The 24,169-nt window shown below is 46.6% G+C and overlaps 1 protein-coding gene and 1 pseudogene across 2 annotated transcripts; both read right to left on the minus strand.

Annotated features, from left to right (window-relative positions):
* Window positions 1-12,672: 12,672 nt before the first annotated feature.
* On the minus strand, window positions 12,673-16,026 carry LOC100834646 (annotated as a pseudogene).
* Window positions 16,027-17,126: 1,100 nt separating this feature from the next.
* LOC100836498 (exocyst complex component EXO70A1) lies at window positions 17,127-22,663 on the minus strand. 2 transcript variants are annotated; one of them, XM_010239618.2, is made up of 12 exons: window positions 22,256-22,429; window positions 22,053-22,148; window positions 21,239-21,444; window positions 20,900-21,130; window positions 20,627-20,765; window positions 20,322-20,534; window positions 19,947-20,152; window positions 19,305-19,505; window positions 19,119-19,218; window positions 18,052-18,152; window positions 17,813-17,959; window positions 17,127-17,504 (listed from the first exon to the last, which is right to left on the minus strand). In XM_010239618.2, exons 1-12 carry the CDS (start codon window positions 22,427-22,429, stop codon window positions 17,375-17,377), a joined length of 1,944 nt encoding a protein of 647 aa, XP_010237920.1. In that variant the 3' UTR covers window positions 17,127-17,374. The 2 variants fall into 2 exon arrangements, 1 of the variants encoding a protein (XP_010237920.1); XR_002960416.1 differs by lacking the exons at window positions 17,127-17,504; window positions 17,813-17,959 and adding an exon at window positions 18,710-18,979 and having other exon boundaries at window positions 22,256-22,663.
* Window positions 22,664-24,169: the final 1,506 nt, after the last annotated feature.

Raw genomic sequence — 24,169 nt, forward strand, 5'->3', positions numbered from 1 at the left:
GGCTCCGTAGCGAGGACCACCAACCTCGTAGGCAAGATGAGGCAGGAGTTGACGCAATCCCTTAGGGTTGTCGCCTCTTCGTGTGGAGGATAAGGGACCGGTTCGTCCTCGAAGCCCTTGAGCACGGAGTCCACCTGCACCCTGACCATGTCGTCTCGCAGGGTCACGTGGTGCATCACGGCCATACGCGGCATCAGCAACTCGCACGTGCCTAGAGGAATCCCCACCGTCGGCATGTGTAGCCGGCATTTGACGCCCTTCTGCGCATGACAAACATGGGAACATCATTAGTAGATTGGAGCATGATAGTGTATTTCACTATTTTTCGTAGCGCGGGAAGACGCTTACCGTGAGGTTCTCGTCGGGTGGCCCAAGCGGGTCAAGCTGGCACTCGGTGCCGGAGCATGAGGTGCTCTTATTGGGTAGCGGGGACGGATCCGGTGTGGTTGGGGTTGGTTGGATGGGCACCGGCGGGAAAATACCATGATCAATGAAGTTGTCGACGTCACGCTGGTCCCTTGCATGCTGCATGAGCTTCCTGAGCTCCTCCCTCGCCAACACCTGGATCTTCTCATCTAATTCCTCTGAGCTATATTCTTTGCTGGACGCCCTTCTGCGTTTGCAGGAACCTTGCTCTTTCGCCATCTGCCTGCGAAAGGGCCCGGAACCGACACCTCGCATATGGCCCCCGTGCTCATTTCGTTGCAGAGCGTAGCTGATGGCATCATCCCACTGTTGGTTGATAGACGAGTGGGAGCCATCCGACTCCCACTCTGCCATTGCACCCTGTATACAAAAAACAACATGCTCGGTGTTAATCTTATATGTGAGTATAAGAATCCCAACCGATACAAGAAGATGTCAGGACGAGGCCTTACGAGTGCAGCCTCTTGCTTCTCTGACATAGGCTCCAGGCCCGCCCACTGATTTGCGGTCATGGACGATCGCAGCCATTTGCTGGAGTGCTCACTGCGAAGCAAAGTTGGGACCCTCGGCTGTATACCGGCTTGGTCCAATGCGGCGTCCTCCTTCGCCCACACATTCTCTTTTCCGGGGCGTCCACGACTGCCGAGGTGGTGGTCGAAGGGCCTTTTCTCACGAAGCTCCTTGTACCATTTTTGGCTGGCCTTGAATTCATCTGACCTGACCCACACCTTGAACCTCTCCCAGTCCTCCTCTGAGATCCCCTTCCAGTGCTTGTTAACCTCTGTCTTCTAGTCTTTGCCGATGACTTGGTGCCACGTGCTCTGGCCCTTCCTCATGACTTGGTGCACCCGCCACTCCAACCGTCTCCTGATCTCATCATTGGCAGGCATGAACCGCTTCCATGCCGCCTCGTAACCTGAGACGTCGCACCCTGGGCTTCTTCCTCGTCAGCTGCTCCTTCAAGGAGCAGCTGCTCCTCGGCTCCTTCAAGGAATAGCTGCTCCTCGGCTCCTTCGCTCATGGCAATTACCGAGCCCGAGGAAGATGCTCCCGCTTCTTCTTCGACTTCTCCCTCCACAACCGGTGGCTGCTCAGGCACCTCTTCAACGCGAGCCTGAGGTTCCTATCCAACACTTATAAAAGTAATTTAAAAAAACGGAAAAATTCGGTATGACCTATGCTGTAAAACAAGAAAATTTTGGCATGACCATTGCTATAAAACAACAAATGAGTCTACCCGAATTTTATACCTGCATAAAAAAAACTCCCACCAACATATACCCCCTCGGCACGATGGCCGGACCCTTCTCAACGACCCGGCACGATGGCCGGGTGCACATTCCTCATATCAACCGACACGATGGTCAGGATCAAATTCAATCATATTTCATCAAATAAATCCATAACTAGCAGCAAATTAATCAAATTAAACCATAATTTGACACTAAGCAGCAGCAATTTCATCAAATTGAACCCATTTAGCAGCAAATTAATCAAATTGAACCATATTTTACCACTAAACATCAGCAAATTGATCTAATTGAACCAATTCAACACCAAATTCTTCAAACTGAACCATAATTTGACACTAAACAACGGCAAATTCATGAAATTGAACCCTTTTAACAGAAAATTAAACCTAACCCTAACCCTTACCTGGGCAGGGGCGGTGACGGCAGTGGGGATGGCCGCGGTGGTGGTGTCGGCGGCGGGGACGGCCGTCGTGGGGGTGGCGTCGGCGGTGGAGGTGGTCACGGGGGTCGCGGTGGCCGTGGTGGCGGTGTCGGCGATGGCGGGGGAGTCGGCGGAAGCGGCCGGGGCCGGGGCCGCGACCGGTGGAGGCGGCCCGGCCGCACCCCCGGCGATGCGGGCCAGGCGGCGGCAAGGCGGGGCTGCCGGATCCGGATCCGACGGCCGACGACGGGGCCTGCAGGGCGAGGGGCTTCCCACTCCTCGTCGTCCGTTGCGACCCCCCGCTCGTGTCCTTTGAAGACATGGCGGCGGCGGCGGCTAGGTTAGGGTTTCGGCGAGGAGGCGAGGAGAAGGGCGGCGGCGAGGGAGGCGCGAGGGAGGGGAGGGGAGGCGAGGGAGAAGGGCAGCGGCGGCGGCGGCATGAGATTTGGGCAGCGCTTCGCCGTTGGGGAGTTCGAGGAAGCGCTGCTGGTCGGGGAGGACGCGCGCTTCGGATACGAAAATTTTTGCTAAGTCCCGCTCTGTAATATATATATATATACACACACATATATATATATAGGGAACATCTCCAGTGGCGGGTATTTCGTGGATACCCGCCACTGGCGACCCTTCCTAGGATTACTTGTACAAGATACCACCGGTGGTGGGGATTTCCGGATACCCGCCATTGGTGACCCACCAGTGGCGGGTATATGGAAACCCCGCCACTGGTAATTGGAACAGCAGTGAGGGTTCAGAACATGCATGTTCCACGCACGAGTGGCGGTGATATTGTATATACATGCCACTGGTTAATATTTTGGCTCTATTATTATATTCTTATTATATTCTGTGTCTCTCTGAAAATTATGGCACCTGTACTTTCAAGTGTATAATAATTATTTCTTGTCTCACTAAAGATTTCAATGCTAAATACATTGCTGAAAATGAAATATTTATGCTTTTGTACTGTTTACTGTGGTTAAATTTTTTTATAAATGCTCAGAATGGTCTGATATTTGGCATGGAGGCTTCTCACACGACACTATGCCTGTATATGAAGTTTGGTGCCAAAATTCCAAATGAAGCCCATAAGAATACCATATTGGGATCATCTAGGTAGATATCTCTGATACCTTCTAAGCCAACATCCAAATTGTAACAATAGAACAACTTTGGGCTTGATTTTTTCCATGTGGCTTCATTAGACTGAGAGGTGTTCCCATGCCAAGTTTCAGCTCATTTTGATGAAATTTGAATTTTATGTAATTAAATTAGCACCAAAGCCACACATAATCACAAAAATTTGTATGAAATACTATGAATTAATGTCTAAATCTTGTATTGAGAACAAACAATATTATTATACACCCAAAAGTACAACTGCTATATTTTTTGGGAACGCAGAGAATATAATAGTGCATCCTGAAATCATCACAGTGGCGGGTTTCACGGACCGGTGAGTTAGACAAGATTTGGGAAATCCCTAAGTCCTGTAGCATTCACCAGTGGCGGGTTTCAGGAAAATCACCGCCACGGGTGCTCACTTCCGGTGGCGGGTTTCCCTGTATTCACCGCCACTGGTACACCTTCCAGTGGCGGGTTTCAGGAAATCACCGCCACTGGTGGACTTCTGCGGGCTGCCGCGCGAGGCGAGTTGGGAGTTTAGTCTCACCTCGCTAGTTTACAAGCAATTTGACCAGCATGAATAGCTTCCTCCCCCTCCCATTGCAGATTCCGAATAAAATCAAACGCCGCTCTCTCTTCCACTCCCGTTCGCCTGGCCTGTGGGCCCGGTACCCTATGTGTGCACTGGTGGGCTCAGATTATAGCCCTGTGGGCCCGTGCTCTTCTGGCCTTGTAGGTAGTAGGCAGCTCCCAGGTTCTCGCCTGGCTGGGCCCGAACCCGAAACAGCCTAGTTGACCGGGCGGGCTAAAAAAACTTTTTTGCCTCCTTTTCTGGTAGCCCGCACCAGTGGCGGGTTTCACGACAAACACCGCCACTGGTTCCCTCTTCTGGTGGCGGGTTTCACAACAATCACCGCCACTGGTACCCCTTCTAGTGGCGGGGTTCAGGAAATCACCGCCACTGGTGGCCTTCTGCGGGCTCCGCGCAAGGCGAGGTGAGAGTTTAGTCCCACCTCGCTAGTTTATAAGCGATTCGACCAGCATATAAGGCTTTCCTCCCTTCTCCCATCAGCTTTCAAATATTCCTCTTGCCTGTCTCCTATGCTCCTCGCCTGGCCCGTGGGCCCGGTACCTGTACTGTTCTTTGTGGGCTCGGATTACAGCCCCATGGGCCCGGGTCTGCTCTGGCCTAGTAGGTAATAGGCTGCTCCCGGGTTCGCCTGGCTGGGCCCAAATCCGAAACGCTCAGATGACCCGGGCGGGCTTAAATTTTTTTTTTCTCCTTTATAATGACAATAACATGTAATAAGATTTAAAAAAAATCCATATCTCTTAATTGTTTTCGAAATCGAAACAAGCAAATAAAATATGCATTCACAGTAGAAAAATATTGCGAACAAATTTACGGCATTTGTTTTCAAATTTGAACAAGTTAAGATTCGAACCTCGTTAGAATTCAAATTACATTGAAAATCATCAACGAGCATAATTGATCAAAATTACACAAATAGTGAACTATTGTACAATCTTGTCTTTCTTCTTTGTTGTCTTCTCTTTCCTCTTATACGTTTGGACCTCATCGTGGCTGCTTCTGGCGTAGGCCCCGTCTTGTGTGGGTAATTTTGACTTCTTTCTTGTCTGGATCGTCCGTCTTGCCACCTCTTCTTCTTGCGTGGTCGTGGGATCGGGGAAACCTTCATAGTCTTGTTGTGAAGTTACTCCGTCGACCCCAACAATGCTCCTTTTACCTCTCCTCACGACTACACGGTTTTTCGCTATCGGGTCTTCTATGAAGAAGACTTGTTTGCATTTGGAAGCAAACTGCCATGGTTCAAGCATTGTTGAGATTCTTTTGACGTTCACCTGATGACGGGAAACCTCTTTTCGCAGAATCATTGTTGTGAATCTATGATCTTCATGCTTGACATCGCGTGCCCATCTGATGCGAAACATGGCGATGGTGGTGAAGGTGTAGTCAAGCTCCCAGATCTCTTCGACCACGCCGTAGTACGCTTCAGTCTGGCCTTCGCTGTCGGTCCCCGTCTCAGCTACGAGCACTATACCGCTGTTTTGGACCTGCAGCCGGTTGTGCTTTCCCGGCCACGACTTCGAGGTCCTTGACAATTTCGTATACTTCGTGTCCAGAGTTCCCTCGGTTTGTGCCGCATCTCTGCCCTCCCGTTGAAGTTTTTCTTATCATCCCTCCACGGGTCCTTCATCTCCAGCCACTTACAGTGTCCCATGTATACGATTTTTTTTTATTCTGGCAGGAACAACCCTTCTGTCTCGTCCCCGCACTTTGTGCACGCTTTGTACCCATGTGTTGACTCGCACGATGAGTTCCCGTTTGTGCGGGTAGTCATGCACACATGTCAGGAGAGCTGCTCGAAGGATGAACTCCTCCTTCTTATGAGCGTCCCAAACTTTTCGACCCTTCTCCCAAAGCTCCTTGAGCTCATCCTTTAGCAGCTCCAGATACACGTTCAGATCAGCTCCAGGCTGCTTAGGGCCCTGTATGAGCATTGATAGGTGGATGTACTTCCTCTTCATGACAAGCCACGGGGGGAGGTTGTATATGAACAGAATCACCGGCCATGTGTTGTGTTTGCTGCTCAAGTTTCCGAACGGATTGATCCCGTCCGTACTCATCCCAAACCTGATGTTCCTGGGCTCTACGCCGAACTCGGGGAATTCGTCGTCCAGAGTCCTCCATTGAGCCGCATCTGCGGGGTGTCTGAGGACTCCATCATCGTTGCGGTACATGCCGTCAGGATCGATATCCGCCTGAGTCGCGTCGTGGTAGATGAACCACCTGGCCTCTTTCTCGTTCTGGAACCAACGCTCCAGCCTGGTGCCACACGGGAGATACCAGACCGTCTTTGCCGCCGCACCACGCTTCAATTCTCCCTCCTCGCCGCCGTCAGGATTGGAGTCTTTCTTCCTGTATCGGGATGTTTTGCATACTGGACAGTTGTGCATGTCTTTGTAGTCGCCCTTATATATGATGCAGTCCAGCAGACAAGCATGGTATCTGATGACCTCTAACCCGAGGGGGCATGTAACTTTCTTCGCCTCGTACGTGCTCTTAGGCAACTTGTTGCCCGGAGGAAGTACCGTACGTAGGTAACTCAGAATCTCCGTGAATCCCGAGTCCACAATGTTGTATTTTGCCTTTATACGCAAAAGCTCGAGCGTTACTTCTAGCACACTGTTATCCACGCCAGCTTTTTCATATAATGGTGTCTCGGCATCCTCCCTCAGCTTCTCGAACTTACGGGACACCCTCTCATCCTCGGGGTCATCCAACTGATTCTGCAGATGCTGATCGTCCATCATTTCAACCATCCTACCGGTTGGAACGTCCTGTACTGGATCCTCGCCACGGTATGCTTCTTCACCAGGCTGGTCATGAGACTCCATGTTTTCCATCTCAATGCCATCCTCCCCGTGAGAAGTCCACCTTGAATAACTAGACACAAATCCCCGCATGAGCAAGTGCATCTTGACATCCTCTGGCTCGTACAGCTTGCTGTTCTGACATCTCACACAGGGACAACACATCTTATCACCCCCTTTCCTATGCATATCTTCCACGCCGGCATCGACAAAAGTCTTCAACCGCTCTATCCACTCAACATGTAACCTATCCTTGTACATCCAAGCACGGTCCATCGAGTTACAACACAATTTTTTTAAAAAATTAACAAATCAGCTTGATCGACAAAAATGGAAAATTTCAGCATGACCTTTGATTAAAAAATAGCATTTTTGCACTACGACATTCGATGCCTGCATCAAAAACAAATTACCCCCACCCACATCGGCACGACGGCCGGTATCACATCACATAAGAAATACACGGCACGAAGGCCGGTGTCAACACACATTTAATATGTTTGAACATGCACGTACACCGGTCACGAGGTTAAGCTTAACCCTAGGGCTAACCCCCAGGGGCTAAGCTCCCCCATAAGCAGCTACAGAGAGAGCTGCAGAGAGAGAGAGAGAGCTAGAGAGAGAGGGAGCTCATCGGAGCAAAATTAAAGCCATAGAGAGGGCAATCCAGGGGGGGGGGAGGGCAGAGCTATGCTGCGGGGGAGCCACGGATAGAGCGGGGGCAGACCGGGGGGAGCCGCTACAAAGAGATCGGGGCCGAATTTCCCGCCGGTGGCCAAGGCGCCATTAATGGCGATTTTGCAAAATTGGAGAAGAATAGGAGGAGGAAGAAGGGAGTGGAAGAGGGAGGAGAAGGGGGGAGAGCTACCTTCCGGCCGCCGCCATCAATTTTGGCAGGGCTTCACCGCCGGTGAGGAGCAAAGCCGCAGTTGGTCCAAGATAGACGCGCGAGCTCGAACAGCTTCGGGCTCGCACAGTACTTATATATAGGAAGGTCACCAGTGGCGGGTGTACGGATAAACCGCCACTGGCGACCTCCAACGGCGGGCGGAAAAATAAACCGCCACTGGCGCCTCACCAGTGGCGGGTAACCTTAGGCCCGCCATTGGTGCTCTCCCACCAGTTTCCCCTCTTTAGTCCCACCTCGCTAGTTTACATGAGTTCCGACCAGCATAAAAGGGATTCCGCCGCCCCACTTACCAGTGGTTACTACTCAGTGCTCAATGCGTTCCTCGTTCCGGTTGAGTTCTAAACGAGTAATCAGGCAGTGCTTAAGGGGTTCAGGGAAGGTCACTGAGACTGAGTAGTACTATCATGTATCGGGTGGTCTACCGGTGGCGGTTCTGTTGGACGCCCGTCATTGATAGCTGTTAGGGTTTCCATGGGCAGCGCCAGTGGCGGTGGTTATCACCGCCACTGATAGAGTGTTACAATATGATGAAATATCATTATCTATATTAAGCAAACATTTCTAGCTAGATCTCCAAACATGCCATACGTTTCTATGGAAATAAAATACTACAACAAACTAGCAGTCCATCAAAGTGCAAAGAATTGCCAACGGTGCCTATGAGCAAACAAAATCTATAGAGAATACAATAACCAAAGCAAGTATAATGGCTATGAATAAACAATTAAAGCAATATATGCTTTTAAAGATCTAATACATAGCTATAAGCATGTGAGAAAATTCTACAAAATTTCAGAAACATTTATGTAGCAATACAATTCATGATGTACAGGCTAGAAATACTCCAGCAACCCACAACATAAATGTTACTCGTAGAAATAAGATATACCAAACATATGCAAGAATGGTCATTTTATTGTAGTCTGCACAAAATAAAAACATTTGACAAGAATTTAAATAAGGCTGGATTAATTAAGTAATATGTTCAGAATACTCCAAAAAGTATCTAAGATGCCATGTGATGCAATTTGTGTGGCAAAAATCAAGCATATATATGAATTTCTGAACATAATGATGAACTAGAATGCAGACATTGCCTTTTTAAATAATTTAAAAGTTGCCCACAGAATGCAGATTCACAAGTGAATGTCTAACTAACATGAGTGCAAGCAAAAATTAACTACTAACATGGTCTTACAGACATTTAAGAGAATGTTACAAAGCAAGAATAAGTATGATCAAAGTGACTATTGCACATCAAATAATGACTTTGCAATCTCAATTCTTCAAATCTACAAATCAAGAAAATGTGAAATTAATTGTTTGCATGCAAACTACATGAATGCTAGAACATGATAGACACTACTGATGCAGAGAGTGTGACTGATAGAATTCATCAATCAATTGTGACCATATCTACCATGGATGTATATCTGCTATATGGAGAGACAGGATTTGTAATTTATGAAACTTTCTATATAAACAACACCCAACCAATTTGCCAGACCTTCAATGTTAATAAAGGCAACCGGTCGTTTTTCACAGGTGTACATGTACATTAGCAAAGGAACCAATTTGGTGGACCCATAGTGACCGACAATTGACAAGCATATTTCTATGTGAAACAATCATCTACTGGATTGATAGTGATAATACATCAAATTCACATCCCAATTTGATTTAGCTACTACTAATAGTCAGCACGTATAGTATTTTCACTAACTTTATTTTTCCGATGATATTAGGTGATATGAAATATATATCTATGTGAAATATTTCAACATAGCTTCAACACATTAAAAGCACTGCAATTGATAGGTGATGTAAACCTTAATTCCACGTGCTGAGCCAATATTACTGATCCAATAGTAACATAAAATGGTTTTAGTTCCAAAAGATAAAAGGTAGAAGAAACTACAATATTCAAAAGCAGTGAAACAATTTGAAAAAGGCTGGAAAATCAAGATATTGAATTTAATCCTATGATCAACACATAGTGAAAAACATGGTGAAAACCAGTGGAAGACATGGTGGACGCCAATGAAAAAACAGGGAGGAAGGAAAAATGGTGAATAATAATAATAATAATAATAATAATAATAATAATAATAATAATAATAATAATAATAATATTTTCTAAATGTGCAGAGCGTGGTACTATATATATTTTTCCTTTTTATTCCCATCTAAACACACCAAAAGTATGTTGTGTGCTGGCCACTCCCCATAAGACCAATTGAGTCTGCTAAAAGCTTAGTTGGACCGTGTCTCGAAAAAGACTGTATGGCGTGGTTGTCATATGGGTAGCAATGCACGCGCATAGAAAAATTGGTTTCCAAAATGACCAACAAAACTTATTTACAAACTATTGTCCAACCGCCCCTCTGCCTTTTATCTACTGCCACATATACACGTGACATATTAACTAAAAACATGGTGTTAATTAGCAAATATAGTATACATATTTAGATCAGTAAATAAATATTGTAAAACCCCCTTTGCGGGGCATAGGACTTTGCGCAAGACAAAACATGCTAGTCAAATAAATGAAAACTTGGGAGCAGTGTATGAATGCACCTTGATGACGGTGTTGCTGATCTCCAACGTGTGCAGTGTCGGCTCTAGATAGCCAAGTACCGTTAGCGCGGGGACAAAGCCAATCTTTACCTTCCTCGGTAAGCCATTACGGACACACGATGACCACATGATGAGCCTCTCTAGCTGAGGGGCGTCTTCCATGACCACATCTAGATCAATGCCTCCGATGATATGCACACACCGAAGGCTGCGACTGATGATGCGGAGGCACGTCAGCAGGACGTTAGTCTGGATGCAAAGGGCCTTCAGCACAGGGGTCCTGGCTAGGATGAAGTCCATGTCCCGGTTCTCCATGGTCATGCAAAAGAGGCCCAGCTCGCACAGGTGTGGGAACTGTATGGCAAGCGGGAGAGCCGCCGTGTCACGGAAGGTGAAGACGCCGAGGTACAATCGTGTCAGCGTCGCGATGCCGAAGAAGCCCACAGGGAGTTGCATGTTGAGTGGCCATGGGCGGTTGAAAAGGAAAAGCTCCCGAACACCGTTGATGGCAAGGAGATGGAGCCAGCGCACGAGCGGGCTGGGGATTTCCTTCACGTAGCAGGAGACGAGGCGGGCACAACGGATGGGGCCCTGATGCTTGGCTAGGATGCGGCTGACGACAGAGGCGATGGCCTAGGACTCGGCGGGCGTGACCTCTAGCATGTCGCGAGGCCTGGTGGGGAGGAGATCAACGTCGGCGAGGACGAGCGGCGCGGCGCGCCAGACCTCGTGCCAGCGACGAGACAGCAAGGCGGTGCAGGCGCCTTCCTTGATGGGGAGACGAGAGACGATGCGTCCGAGTAGCACGTCCGGTAGGCGGGAGATGCGGTCGACTTGGGGCGGTGGAAGATCAGGCAGCGCGGTGGTGCCGTTGCTGGAGACGAATGACGTTGGCTTGGGGAGTATGTAGTGTAGGCAGGTGAGCGCTTTGATGAGGCTGAGCTTGAGGATCCACGGGTCCATGCCGCGGTCCCGATAGTATGCCTGCGTCTCGGCATCCATGGGGAAGGGCCGCGCACGGGATTGGGGGTGGGAAGAGGCGTTGTTGTCCATGGCCAGGGGAAGGGTCAGGGGCAGCCGCCACGATAGAGAGGAGGAATGGAGGAGAGGATTAGGGTTTTGGGATTTGAAAGTGCAGAGGGTGGTTGTTTATATACTCCGAAGGAAATGATTGCTTTGGGTTTTTGGCCCATTTTTTCGGGTGGTTTGCCGGAAGGCCCATCTGCGAGCAAATGATTGTTTTGGGTTTTTGGCCCATTTTTTCGGGTGGTTTGCTGGAAGGCCCATCTGCGAGCAAATGATTGTTTTGGGTTTTTGGCCCATCTTTTCGGGTGGTTGGCCGGAAGGCCCATCCGCGAGACAAACTTCTTATTCTTTTAGCTTTCATCTCTTTTGGCGTGTCCTGTGTTAGTGTCCTTCTTTTCCCTGCCCCGCTTTGTTGGTAGAACAATCGCCAAGATCATTGAAGCCAAAATAAAATTCTTACGATCTTTCAATCAAGTTCTACTATCAGCGAAGATAACGGAGCAAAACAGCAGTTCACACTACACAGGTAGTTCATTACACATTTGTCGCTCACAGCGATATCAAGAACACACCCAGAACCTACCACTAGAAGTTTGCAACAACGCATCCAGTTTTTAGTGAATTCCATATTTTACCCCTAGTTTGATTTTTGTGACACAAATTACCCCATTTAACATAATTTCTCTTCTTTTGCCCCATTTAGTGAAATTTGTGCAAGTTTTTACCCGATCTAAGGTTTTTTCCCATTCTGACAAGTGGGACCGAGATTTCACAAAAATGTGGCTTGCCACACGGACAGACATGGACGTGTGGCTCCTGCTGCCATCCCAATGCCAGATGTGCTAGCCTTGTTGTGCAATTTCAAAATAGCCTAACAGATAGATAGCAGCAGATAAACTACAAATTTGCATAGTTATGGAAATCTGGTACGCTCGAGCCTAAGAGATTCATGTTCGATAGGGAAACATACTATGTGGTACTTCAGCTTTTCCTTCCAAGTTCTGATTGGCGTTAGCCATTGATACCCAAAGTACCAAAACATACCATAAGTTCCTATTGAAGTTAGCGGCTAACCAAAAAATAGAATGTAAGTCGCTGATCTTAATGTTAACTATATGCTCCGTGTATGTCAAGTTTCGTAGTTTCACGCCCAAAAGGCACACGATTTTGTACCAATGTCACCACGTGTAATTCACTGAACTTTGAAGCGACTAATTAATGAAACTGGTGGCCAGCACAAAAATGCCTAATATGGGATTCTTCTCCTCCTCCTCTCTCTCTCTCTGGCCTATGATGAAAACGATTTGACTTTCTATTCGTGCATAATCAACCAGGTGCAAGATCAAAGCAGGGCTAATAATATGCTTGAAGGAAATTTGCAAGATAGCAAGCAAAAGCATGAAAAAGCTCAAGTATCTCTGTTTTCTAGCAGCATATATCAGAGCACACATTTAACATGAGCAAAGTCAGGTCAAAGCTACATAAATAGACCATACGAAAACAGCATCTGAACAGCGTTTTCCCTTTCCCTCAACATCTGAAAGTTTTCATGCTAATGAAACCAGCAACTCTGCCCAGAAAATAAAAGCCAACGACACTGGTTTCAAAGGTAGATAATGCAACAGAGCATTAACAATTTCCAGAGAAACTAAGCTCGCCCGATCAAATCAACAGGGGCACTCATAGGAAAACAAGATCACCTATCCAAGTTCAGTAACCACCTGTCTTCCCAGCCTTCGGATGCGACCCCCAAACAGTAGTGCACATAAAAGGATCCTCCGTGGAAAAATCAGACCCGCTTTCGAAGTTCAGCAGCCATTTGTCATCTCCTGCTTGATGCGCACTCTCGACAAGCTGCACAGAACAGTCTTTGCTGGCCCATGTTCCAGCGTACGGAGGTTTCACTTTCTTGTTTGCCTTGGCCATCGAGGGGAAACTTCCCTTGCTAAACACAATCACCAGCTTCATCAGCATTCGCGCACTCTCCAGGACGTACTTGAGGAAGGAAAGCTCACTCGGCATCCCTTGGAAGCCATAGAAGATCATCAGCTTAACGTATGATTGTACACATTCGATGGCACCAGCCTCCTGCCAGAACTTGACGTCAAGCTTTCCAATGGGCCCATCAGTTTCACTGGACTGTAAATTGGTAAGAACTTCAGCTCCAGACGAAAGGATCAGCCATATAAATAGATAATACTAGTACAAGTTGTGAGGAATCACAGATACTGTTAGCACCAGCTCTTATGGCCTATAAGTCAAGTAACACCTGGCCTGTGAGTTTAGTCAGAACAGAGAGCCTATAACCTAGTACTGGTAGCTTAGTTTAATTGCTGATTACATGTTTAGGGCTGTTTGTGCACGCACGCGTTTGTGTGTGAGGAATTCACCACAATTTGCACTGAGTTTGATCGGTCGTTTTGGTGCCTATAGATTGGCAAAGATTTTGCAAGAAAATGACATAATGCAAAAGTGAACATAATCTCACCATAATCTGGGCAACAGACAAAATGGATGGCAAATCTGTAATCATGACAAGATTCAGCAAACAAATTTTGGGAAATGCTAGCTTCCATAGCAATTATCTGAATGTTTGTCTACATAGCAATAATCTCAACAATAATCAAAAGATCGCGACATGTATATCTACCGAATTGAATGGGCGCAACTATGGTGATACTCCCTCCATTTCATAAAGGTTGACATATTTTGTTTCGTTAAGACAAGGTTTTGACCAAGAAAGTAACCTATATGATACAAAATCATGATTATTAGAAAGAACTTTTAAAGACGAATCTACTGATATAAATTTCATATATGTAAAAATACATGTTAATAGAGTTATCATTGATCAAAGCCTTGTCTTAACGAAACAAATTAAATACGCCAACCTTTGTGAAATGGAGGGAGTATTTGCTAGTAATCTAGCTAGCATTATCGCTGCTAGTAATTTAGCGTCGATTGGTAACTGTTTATATAAAGATAGCATTTGTTAGGTGTGCTATTTGAACAACAGTAGCAGGAATAAATCAATAAGCCACAAAACAACTAAATGAATAAATTAATAAAACCAAAAAACAACAAAATGCAAGCCAAAGGCCAATAACTTGAATAGTAAGCATGATAGACTAGGCAAACAAACTTCCTTTCACCTAGGTCTGTAGTTATCTACAGATTGCCCTGCTATAATGTTAGCAATAGGACCTCTAAGGACTAGTCTTTATGCAAAAAAAAACCTTAATGGACAAGATTCTCAGGATAATTCTTGAAATGAAATAAAGATGTGCAAGTAAAGAATGATGAGAACTCATGCCAAATTAAGAGAGGGAGGTGTCACCTCGAGATGCAGCCTCTCAGACGTTCGGAAAGCATCTGAGGAAGCTGGGCAGCATCATAGCATCACTGTCGAACCTAAAGCACACTCTTAAAGCAAGGATCCTGACGCTTCGAACCGTGGTGTTCGGACTTGCCCTTGTCCCAGCCTGCAATGCACCCAAATTTGTGAGACATGCAAGTTCACACATTTGGGCCAAATTTGTGGGACAAGTTTTGTAAAACAAGAAGATATTCTAGTTAGCCTAGTTGTTCAGGTTGTTCCGTTGTATCTCAACCATTGTAATCTATCTCGATGTAACTTTGGCCAGGGTTCGGCCTCAATCAATAAATACCACGCGGCCTCCTACAGGAGGAGATACCCTTCCCATAACGTTTTACAAGTTTAGTCGAACCGAACAAATATGGAAACTTGGGAGCAGCGTAGTATGGACCTTGATGACGACATTGCCTATCCCTAGCACGTGCCGTGCTGGCTCCAAATAGCCAAGTAATCTCAGTGCAGGGGCACGGCCAATCTTGACCCTCCTGTGCAAGCCATCACGCGCCGAGCATGTCCAGATGATGAACCTCTCAAGGTGGGGGGCTTTTTGGACGACCATGTCCAGATCAACGCCCTCGATGATCTGCACGCAACGGAGGCTGCGGCTGACGATGTTGAGGCACCTCAGCATGGCGTTGGCTTGGATGCACAGGATCTCTAGCACGGGGCACCTGGCGAGGATGAAGTCCATGGTCTGGTTCTGGATGGCCACGATGCAGAGGCCGAGCTCGCGGAGGTGTGGGAACTGCAGGGCGTCCGGGAGGTCAGGGAAGGAGAAGGCGCCGAGGTAGAGTCGGGTGAGGGTCGCCGCCATGCCGAAGAAGGTGGCCGGGAGGAAGACGATGGCGGGCCACGGGCGGTTGACGAGGACGAGCTCCTGGACGCCCTTGTCGGCGAGGAGCTGGAGCCAGCGCGCGAACAGGCCGGGGATGTCCTGCACGTAGCACGAGACGAGGCGGGCGCAGCGGAGCGGCCCCGGGTGCGCCGCCAGGATGCGGGTGACGGCGGCGGCGACGCTCCGGGCCTCGGCGCGCGAGACCTTGAGGCCCGCGCCGGTCCGGCCGGCAGGGAGGAGGTCGGCGTCGAGGAGGACGAGCGGCGCGGCACGCCAGACCCCGCGCCAGCGGCCGGAGAGCGCGGCGGTGCGGGCTCCGTCCTTGACGGGGAGGCGGGAGACGATGTTGCCGAGGATATCGTCGGGGAGGACGCTGATGCGGTCGGCGTCGTCGTGGGGCGGAGGCGGGAGCGCGGAGAGGGCGCCGTGGCCGGAGACGAAGGGCGGGTCGGGGAGGACGTAGTGGAGGCAGTGCAGCCCGATGTTGATGTCGGCCTCGTTCTTCTTGGGGTCCATGCCGAGCAGGTACCGCACCTCCAGCTTGCTCTCTTCGTCCATGGGGAAGGCTCCCACGCGGATGTTCAAGGTCGCCGCCGCGAGGCGCCCCGGCCGAGGCCCGTTGTTGCAACCGGGCCCGTGGGGACACCTGAACCTCGGCCTCTGGTCCCCGCCGGCCATGGAGACGGCCGCCGCCGACGAGGGTTTCGGGATTTGGGGTTTTCGTTTCGAAATGCGGAGGCATTCTGTTTGGTTTGCTTTGGACGGGAGAAGAAGACAGTGCGCGTGAGTGCTTCTGTTTTGTTTGCTAGTGGCTTTTCATCTAGACCCCTGTAAAATGAACCCTTTGTTTTCCTTTTTAGTCCCTGGCTTGGCTTCTATAGGTGGCCATCTGCCGGGCTTTCTTGAAATGCCCGAAAGCCCAGCGGGCTTGGCCCGGTTGTGCCCGGCCTGTCACAGAATTAATCAGGCCGCGCCCCCTAGCCGGTGCCGCGCTTGGGCCTCAACCTTAGGCCCTCGGGCCTGCCTGGCACGGTCCGATAATCTAATTTTTTACATATACTTTATTTGGCCCATCAACTCTAAAAAATCTGACTCAACCCAACTTATTTTTAGATTTGGCCCATCAACTGTACTGTTTTATCCAAGCCCGTACATTTGGCCTTAGGGCCTTGCTGGACCCGTCAGTCTGTAGGATTTTCTAGCTCAATTCTACCCGTTCCGTTTAATCAAGGGAGAAAATGTGGAAATTTTTGTGAATGGAGTATGATAATCAAGGGAGACCGTGTTTTGTATGTGTGGTTCAATGACATTATTAATCCCATTGGTAAAAGCAGTCTCTGTATTAATCATGCCCGTCTCCATATAGGGATAATTTGTTTTGACAGCACAGTGGTATAGGGAGATTAGTGCACCCAAGTCAAGATTTTTACCAGAATTACCGACTTTCGAACTTCCAAAGAGATTATCAGATCACAGTATTTTCTGCACACAGAGGTCCGGTGTATCTCAGAGCTTCACTCAATATTTCCTGGGCTTCGAGAAAATGTGCTGACTCTGACTCCTCTTTGAGGTTGAACACAACACACTCGAAAGAGACGCCATGCCACTTCCAGCACAAGCTAAAATAAACCCTGATTTGTCGGTCCAGAAGAACAAAATCTCACCGCGATTGACAGCAAGATGATTCTACACCAATGAAGCATATTTTACATCATAAGCGACATTGGTAGCACGAAGAAACAAATCCGCAGGTAATGAGCACTGGGGACACAACACAATAGAACAATGTCAAATCTGATGATATATATTATTATAGAGAACAAGTGTGATTGTGCAAATAAAAAGACACCTTTACGCCGCGTTTAACTTTTGCAGTGTTAGCTAACCGGGACAAGGAAAAATCAACCTTTTGTGCTGTGGAGACTACTATTGGTAGTATTTGTATGATCAGCATTGCTGCTGCTGTGCAGAGGGATCGTTAGGTGTTCTCTTCAGCAGGAATCTTCGCGGTGTTGCCACGGAGACCTTACAGGCGGTGCTGGTGCTTTGGCTCGCCATACTGCTGCCCTTCGAAGAACTCGCCCAGGAGCTTGTCCACCAGCTCAGGGCTGTACCTGATGTACTTCAATGGGTTCTTGCCGCTCCCGACAAGATTACTGCATGACAAAATTGGTAGTACAGTTATTTTAATTATTATGGAACCATGAGAAGGGAACATCCAAACGTTGGATCGGGTCTTGCAAAGGAAAAACAAAGCTTAGTGTAAAATGGGCCCTACCCAACAGTCAATCACTTTACGAATGGAGGTTTAGGGAATTGACAAAATTTAGTAAGTTGTATGATCCTTGTATAATTTTCAAATTGAGATAATGGGTCATGGCCAGCTAATTAGTTGAATGGATGCTAATAAGTGAAGTTCGGGACAACAGTCAAAAGAGATAAAGATAAGTGACTGATGATGTACCCGAAGCGTTTAATAAATGATCGATAGGCTGGCAACAGAACCTCAGCTACAGCAAGCCTCAAGGATTCACGCAATTCTTGATCAGGCACAATCCATAGAGATTGCTTTGCGTGAAGTTCTTCAAATTGTGTATTGAAAGCTTTAAACCTGCGAAAGCAAAAGCATTAAGTCTTGAGACTAAGTTAATCTGTTATCATCATTATCCCAAGCAGTGAGAAATAAACTGCCAAGGTACTGACCGCTCTTTAACCACAGCTCTTGAAACCCCACTGCTGTTAAGGTCTGCTGGTGATGAGCCCGTGCTACCTCCCGCACCTTGCACGGAAAGTGTCTGAAGAACCTGAAAAGAACAATCAACCGTTATTTGAAATGTCCAATGATGTAAAAACAGATGTAAAAACAGCACAACAAGGACATTAAATACTGAACCACAGGACATGTAAGAAAGCCTGGCCAAGCAAAACTAGCTACCAGGGTAACCATAGTAAAGTGAAGTCATATGCAGTTTAGAATTATCACATGTTTCACTTGCAAAGTGAGTTTGATTAAGATGGCATGCGTATGTATTGAGTTTCTTAATACTAGAAGTACAAAAGGAATCCACAGATATTGCCTTTTATTGAGGCCAGTTTATAGACACTCTTATCAGAATGTAAAACAATTGAATTTGAGAAAAATAGCACCAAAATGAAGGGCGGTGGAACGCAATATTGAGGTGTCTGGATTTGCATTACAGATTGTAGAGATGAAATGCAGGCTAATGTGATCGCTTCCTGTGTTCTGGTGCTGAGGTGAGGAAGTAATGGAGGAAGGATTAACAGCATAGAGAGGAGGTGAGACAGAAAATGGAGGGAGCTATACTTATTCAAGTTACTGGAAGATACAAGGACTCTTCACCTTTCCCAATACGACAAGACTTCCCAATATACGGAGGGAGTAAATCCTAATTCCTTCCTCGAAAAAACCCCTCCTGATTTGTTTAGATAATAGAACCTCCTAATTCTCCCCTACTTCTGGCTGGACTCCTGGAGGAAATTCTCTTGAATGCCAATTTGTGGGAGTCATTGTTGACGCTATACATATTCCCAGAAGGTGTCCACGACAGATATACTCTCGCAAGTTCCAAAGAATTGTGATATCTTAAACAGGTAATTACCATGCCAATCGCTAGAGAGTTGCCAACAAATAAAGAATTAAAGACAGCAGTGTGATAAGGCAAAAAGATCCATAGACATGAAATCATACAAGCCAAACAGAAACAAAATATGGTATGTGCAACCACTACAGATTTCAATAGTCAACTAACCCTTGCCCAAGCCACACGTTTATACTGATTGGCATTTTGCTGCACAATCCTACGATGCCTCTGAATCCAATCATCACCAAGTATATCCTTTGCTTCTGATCTGAGGCAACAGATAGCACTAAATGAGCAGACGGCCAGAATATTCTAGGATGCACATATATATAAAAAAGAAAAAGGCAAGCATACCTGCGAACAGATCTAACCATATAGTGAACATTGTTCATAAGAAATAAGTGAGTCAGTGCAGGATCCTTATACTGCTTTGACTTTCCATCTAGGTTATTCTGTAGGGCTTGCATTATCCTCATAGTAACAACAGCAAGTTGAGATTCTGTTTCACTACCAGTTTCAAATTCCTGAAACAGTAGCTTTAGCGTCGACTGATAACTGTTATATAAAGATACCATTTGTTAGGTGTGCCATCTGAACAACAGTAGCAGGAAGAAATCAATAAACCACAAAACAACTAAATGAATAAATCAATAAAGCACAAAACGACTAAATGCAAGCCAAAGGCCAATAACTTGAAAAGTAGGCATGGCAGACTATAGGCAAACAAACTTCCTTTCACCTAGGTCCAGTTATCTACAGATTGCCCTGCTATAATGTTAGCAATTTGAATCCTTCTTAGGACCTATAAGAACTAGTCTTTATGCAAACAAATATCCTTAATGGAGACGACTCTCAGGATAATTCTTGAAATGGTATAAACATACAGCCCTAGAGTTAACTCATCATGGTCAGCATATCTTACTCAGTTTTAGAGATTTAGCGAACAACAGTTGTACACATCCATGAATCAACTACAGGTAAAAAGGGTATACTTACTCAAATAGGAATTTAACATAATTAATCACATAGCTAGTCAAAGGATGCACAGTTCCATCTTGAACAATAGTCTTTGAAGCATCCTTTTCGACTGCCTCCTCAAAATCAGCAAAGGTTTCTTGAGCGGTTTGCGCCAAGCGCTTAGTCAAGCCCAATGCAGCCTCTCTCATCTCAGAGCATGGTTTTCCTTCGAATATCACCTCAATCTGAAAATAGGTTCAAACAAAGACAGGGCTGAAACTTTTGTAGCCATCATCAAAAGCATTATAGGAAAAGTTGGACATATAATCATGAAACCTCAAAAGCTAATTCTGCAAGCTTTAAAACAAGTTAAACATTTGGGACACAGGTACCAGCAAAGTACTTCCAGAATACCTCAGACTGAAGTTCACGCATTACTTCATACATGTCTAGCAATACAAATAGCTTTTCAGGAGATCTTTTGCTTTTAGCAACAGCATCTCCGAAGCTGAGAAGGGTCAGAACACTATTTGTTGCCATTTCAGCAAAACATTGGTCCTTGTTGAAGTTGACCCCATCAAAAATCTGATCGCAGATTTTCCTTTCTCCTGCTAGTAGTAGTTTAACCTGCTTGCAAAAAAAAGCATAATATCTTAGTTTGATTTGAAAGTCCGAACGAGCATACAACAAAATGGGCCTATTTTCAGAAGGACACTCACCGCAATTCGCATAAAGTGTATCCAGTTTCCAATTTTAGCCTCCAAGGCCTCCCATTGCATCTTTTGGACATCATCTTTAGTAAGCTTTTCAACTCCCAGCTTCCGAAGACTCAACTCTAGTGCTGAACCACGGGAATCTCTGAAGAAAAATGAGAAATTAGCTTGACTTTTACATAATTATAGTGCTAAACACCTAAGGATATATGTGGATAGAAATTAAGAAGGAATGTAGAAAAGGGGGAATATATATGAAAACCATAATCCAAAACCTACCTGTAAATTTTGTAGCATGACTGTTGATTTCCAGCCTGAACCAACTGCTGAGCTATGTCATTCATGAGTGGCAATACTCTTGGAGGAACTAGCGTCGGTGTCCTGTATACAGCAGTTTCTAAGCCTTTGGATGGATGCTCGGCATTCCCTCGATCAGACTCAGGGTCATCTTTTGATGGCCGCAGAGACTTGGGTAGACAATCAAAGAGGCGATCTGGCTCAATAGGTTTGCTGAAACAACAGATGAACAATAAAGATAACATTTCTTTCAATCATATAAAAGCAATAAACACGAAGGTACTTCTGGAGTGAGTTTGCGATAAGAATTGAATATCTTACCTGTATGTATTCATCAGTTGCTTAAATTCTTCTTCAATCTTCAGTGAAGACTTTGCTAACAGACCGTTGACATGATTCAGAATTCCATCACTGCCCCTGAAGTTCTTATTGGAGGAAAAGAAGCGAGAGATTCCTTTCAGCAGATCCACTGCCTCCAGGTAGCCCTCCAAATCCTCATGGGGACCCCTCAATATCGTTGCCTCGGCCTAAAGCTCAAAAGCAACATTTAGACATAAAATACTTAGTGAAGCCCTCAAAACTCAAAGCCAATTTGCAAGCAATTTATATTCGCAATGAGTTTAAATAGCTATCATTTTAATTCTTTCTCTTTCTGCATGAAAATAACTGTCAATTTCATGAAACAAGATTACCTAGAATGAAAAATATCTTGACAAGAAATGAAACAACCATTTAATAGTGACCCAAACTAATGGCCTAAAAGTGCCCGACTGTATCACTTGCTGGATATTCCAAAGCACAAAATTATATCGGTGGTATTATCTTTGGCACCGAGTAAAAACATATTTGTTTCAATGACGCCCACGCCGAACTTATTTTACCTCGCATGCCCCACACGGAACATATAATCTACCGCTACACATTTTAACCCACGCTAATTATATGTTCCTATTCAGCACAAAACTTGAAGAACACGGAATAAATCAGTGCGGCCACCCGGCACACATTTGGCACATTTCAGTCCCCACCTCCGGATCCATACAATGCCACAACCTCTTCCAACAATAAAGATACCAATTTAACCGCCAAATCCAGATAAAATGTGGGCAATTTCACGGCAGCTCAGTGCACGTACCCGGCGGGCAAGGTCGAACTGGGATAAGATGGCGTCGCCAGTCTTGAGCGTCCTCTCGATGTTCTCGTGCGCCATCCGGATCGCATGCGTCCTCACCTGCATTCATTTCCCCACATGAGAAGACAGAACCACGAACGTCGATACGCGCGAATCAAATGGGAATGGCTCGAACGAGGGAAGGTGGACGGGAACGGCGGAGGGACCTGGGTGGGGCGCATGGCGGCCTCGAGCGCGGAGAGGCGGTGGTCGAAGGAGCCGAGGATGGCCACCATGCCGTCCGTGTTCCCCTGGCTCTTCTGCAGCGAGTCGCGCAGCATGGCCGCCCGCCGCGACAGCGCCTCCATCGTCCGCGGCAGCGACGCAGCCGCCACCGCCATCGCTCCGCTCCCACCCCTCTCACAGATCAGCGCCGATTCCGGCCCGGCCGGCCGGGGGGAGGGGATCTCGCGGTGGCGACGGGAATGCGAACGCGCGCGCGCCTCGAGAAGCCCCCCTAAACGCGGGCCGCGGAAGCCGGGGTGAGATCCTTGTGGAACTTTCTAGTAGGGCGGCGGCGAGGCGCGATTTGGGGTCGTCGGCGACGGCGTGCAGAAAGGGGGGAGAGAACAGAAGGAGAAGAGAAGGTTCCAAGGAACGAACGGCTTTGCTCCGGGATTCGTGCGGGCGTTGACGGTTGACCACGCGGACGGTGAGGATGGGGTTCGGTGCACCGAGTGTAGGCGTAGCGTAGAGAGAGGATCAGAGGACTGGTCGTTCGGGCGCGCGCGCAGACTATGGGCGCTGTGGACCGGGTCCACCTTTATCTCCCGGTATTATTCACAAATATTCATGTGATTGAAAACTATGCTATTGTTGAAAATTTGTATTTGGAGAAAGATTTTTTAACGCCAAGATTTTAAATTTTAAAAATGGACAAGGTTCACCACAAGTTCAGACAACCGAGAAAAGTTACGCGCACGTGATTTTTTGAGGACCAAGATTTTAGCTGAATTTTGAAAAACCGAGGAAAAGAATCGCATTGCATGCACAGAGAGATGACCAAGATTTACCGGAATTCAAGACAACAGAGAAAAGGCGGCACTAAGAACCTCGAGACTTGATTTGCCTCTTCTTTTAGAGAACATCGGCCCTAGAGATTGATCTAAAACTGGTCATGGACGCTTGTAGAAATGACTATCATAGTTATGTTCTGATTTTAAAAAAATTGACCAAGTTTGTAGAAAATATACTGATACATAAATAAAATAAAATATGGGAACATATATTGTGATGGATTAAATGAACTAATCTAGAGTTGCAAATGTCGGTAGATTTTCCTATAAGCTTAACTAAAACATTTTAAAAAATGATTTAGAACATTTTACATATATTTTTTAGGGACAGGACTAGTGGTTGCATGTGCACTATAAAGATGTCTAGGATGCACACCCAAATATGAAAACTTTTAGATGCCCTTTCCTAAAAGGGAAATTGTTGTTCCCCTGATGTCCTTGATTCACGTGCACGCGCCTGACACCCTGCCCCTCGCCTAGCTGGACTCCCACCGTTTCCCTCCGCGTCTGGCACATTGAGCTTATGCCCAGGCCAGACTCCCCCGGCCAGCAACCCTTCCCAGCCGCCCTCCTTCTGAATTGCTTTTCTCCATTAAAGCAGATTTTTTAGGACTTATCAATGATACTTATCCAAATGCAACAATAGAGAGAGAGAGAGAAAAAAAAAGGCAAGATCCAAGGTACAGTGCCAAATCCTCCTCCCAAAAATCTTCTTCACAACTATGGTTTCATCTTATACTTCTGTTGCACGTAGACTTTGAAAAGGAGGGCCCTGACCTCTTCCAAACGCAAAAGTTGCTATCCCATAAGTGTTTGGTTATGCAGGTAAAAACACCGGTATTCTGATGTTCAGATTTGCATCCAAAAACGATACTATACAGTTCTGATTAAGGAAACACAATGACATAGGCAAAAAAGAAGTTCAGAATCAGATTCTACAGACAGCATTATAGGCATGAAAGCAATGGTTCTCTCAAATCTGCTAACCCCAGAACTTGGACAAAATTTGCATGTATCCATATCCCTACCCCCTGAATTGAAATATGAGTCGGAAGTTTACTGGAT

This window comes from Brachypodium distachyon, chromosome 4, assembly GCF_000005505.3.
Source record: "Brachypodium distachyon strain Bd21 chromosome 4, Brachypodium_distachyon_v3.0, whole genome shotgun sequence".
Classification (NCBI taxonomy): Eukaryota; Viridiplantae; Streptophyta; class Magnoliopsida; order Poales; family Poaceae; genus Brachypodium; species Brachypodium distachyon.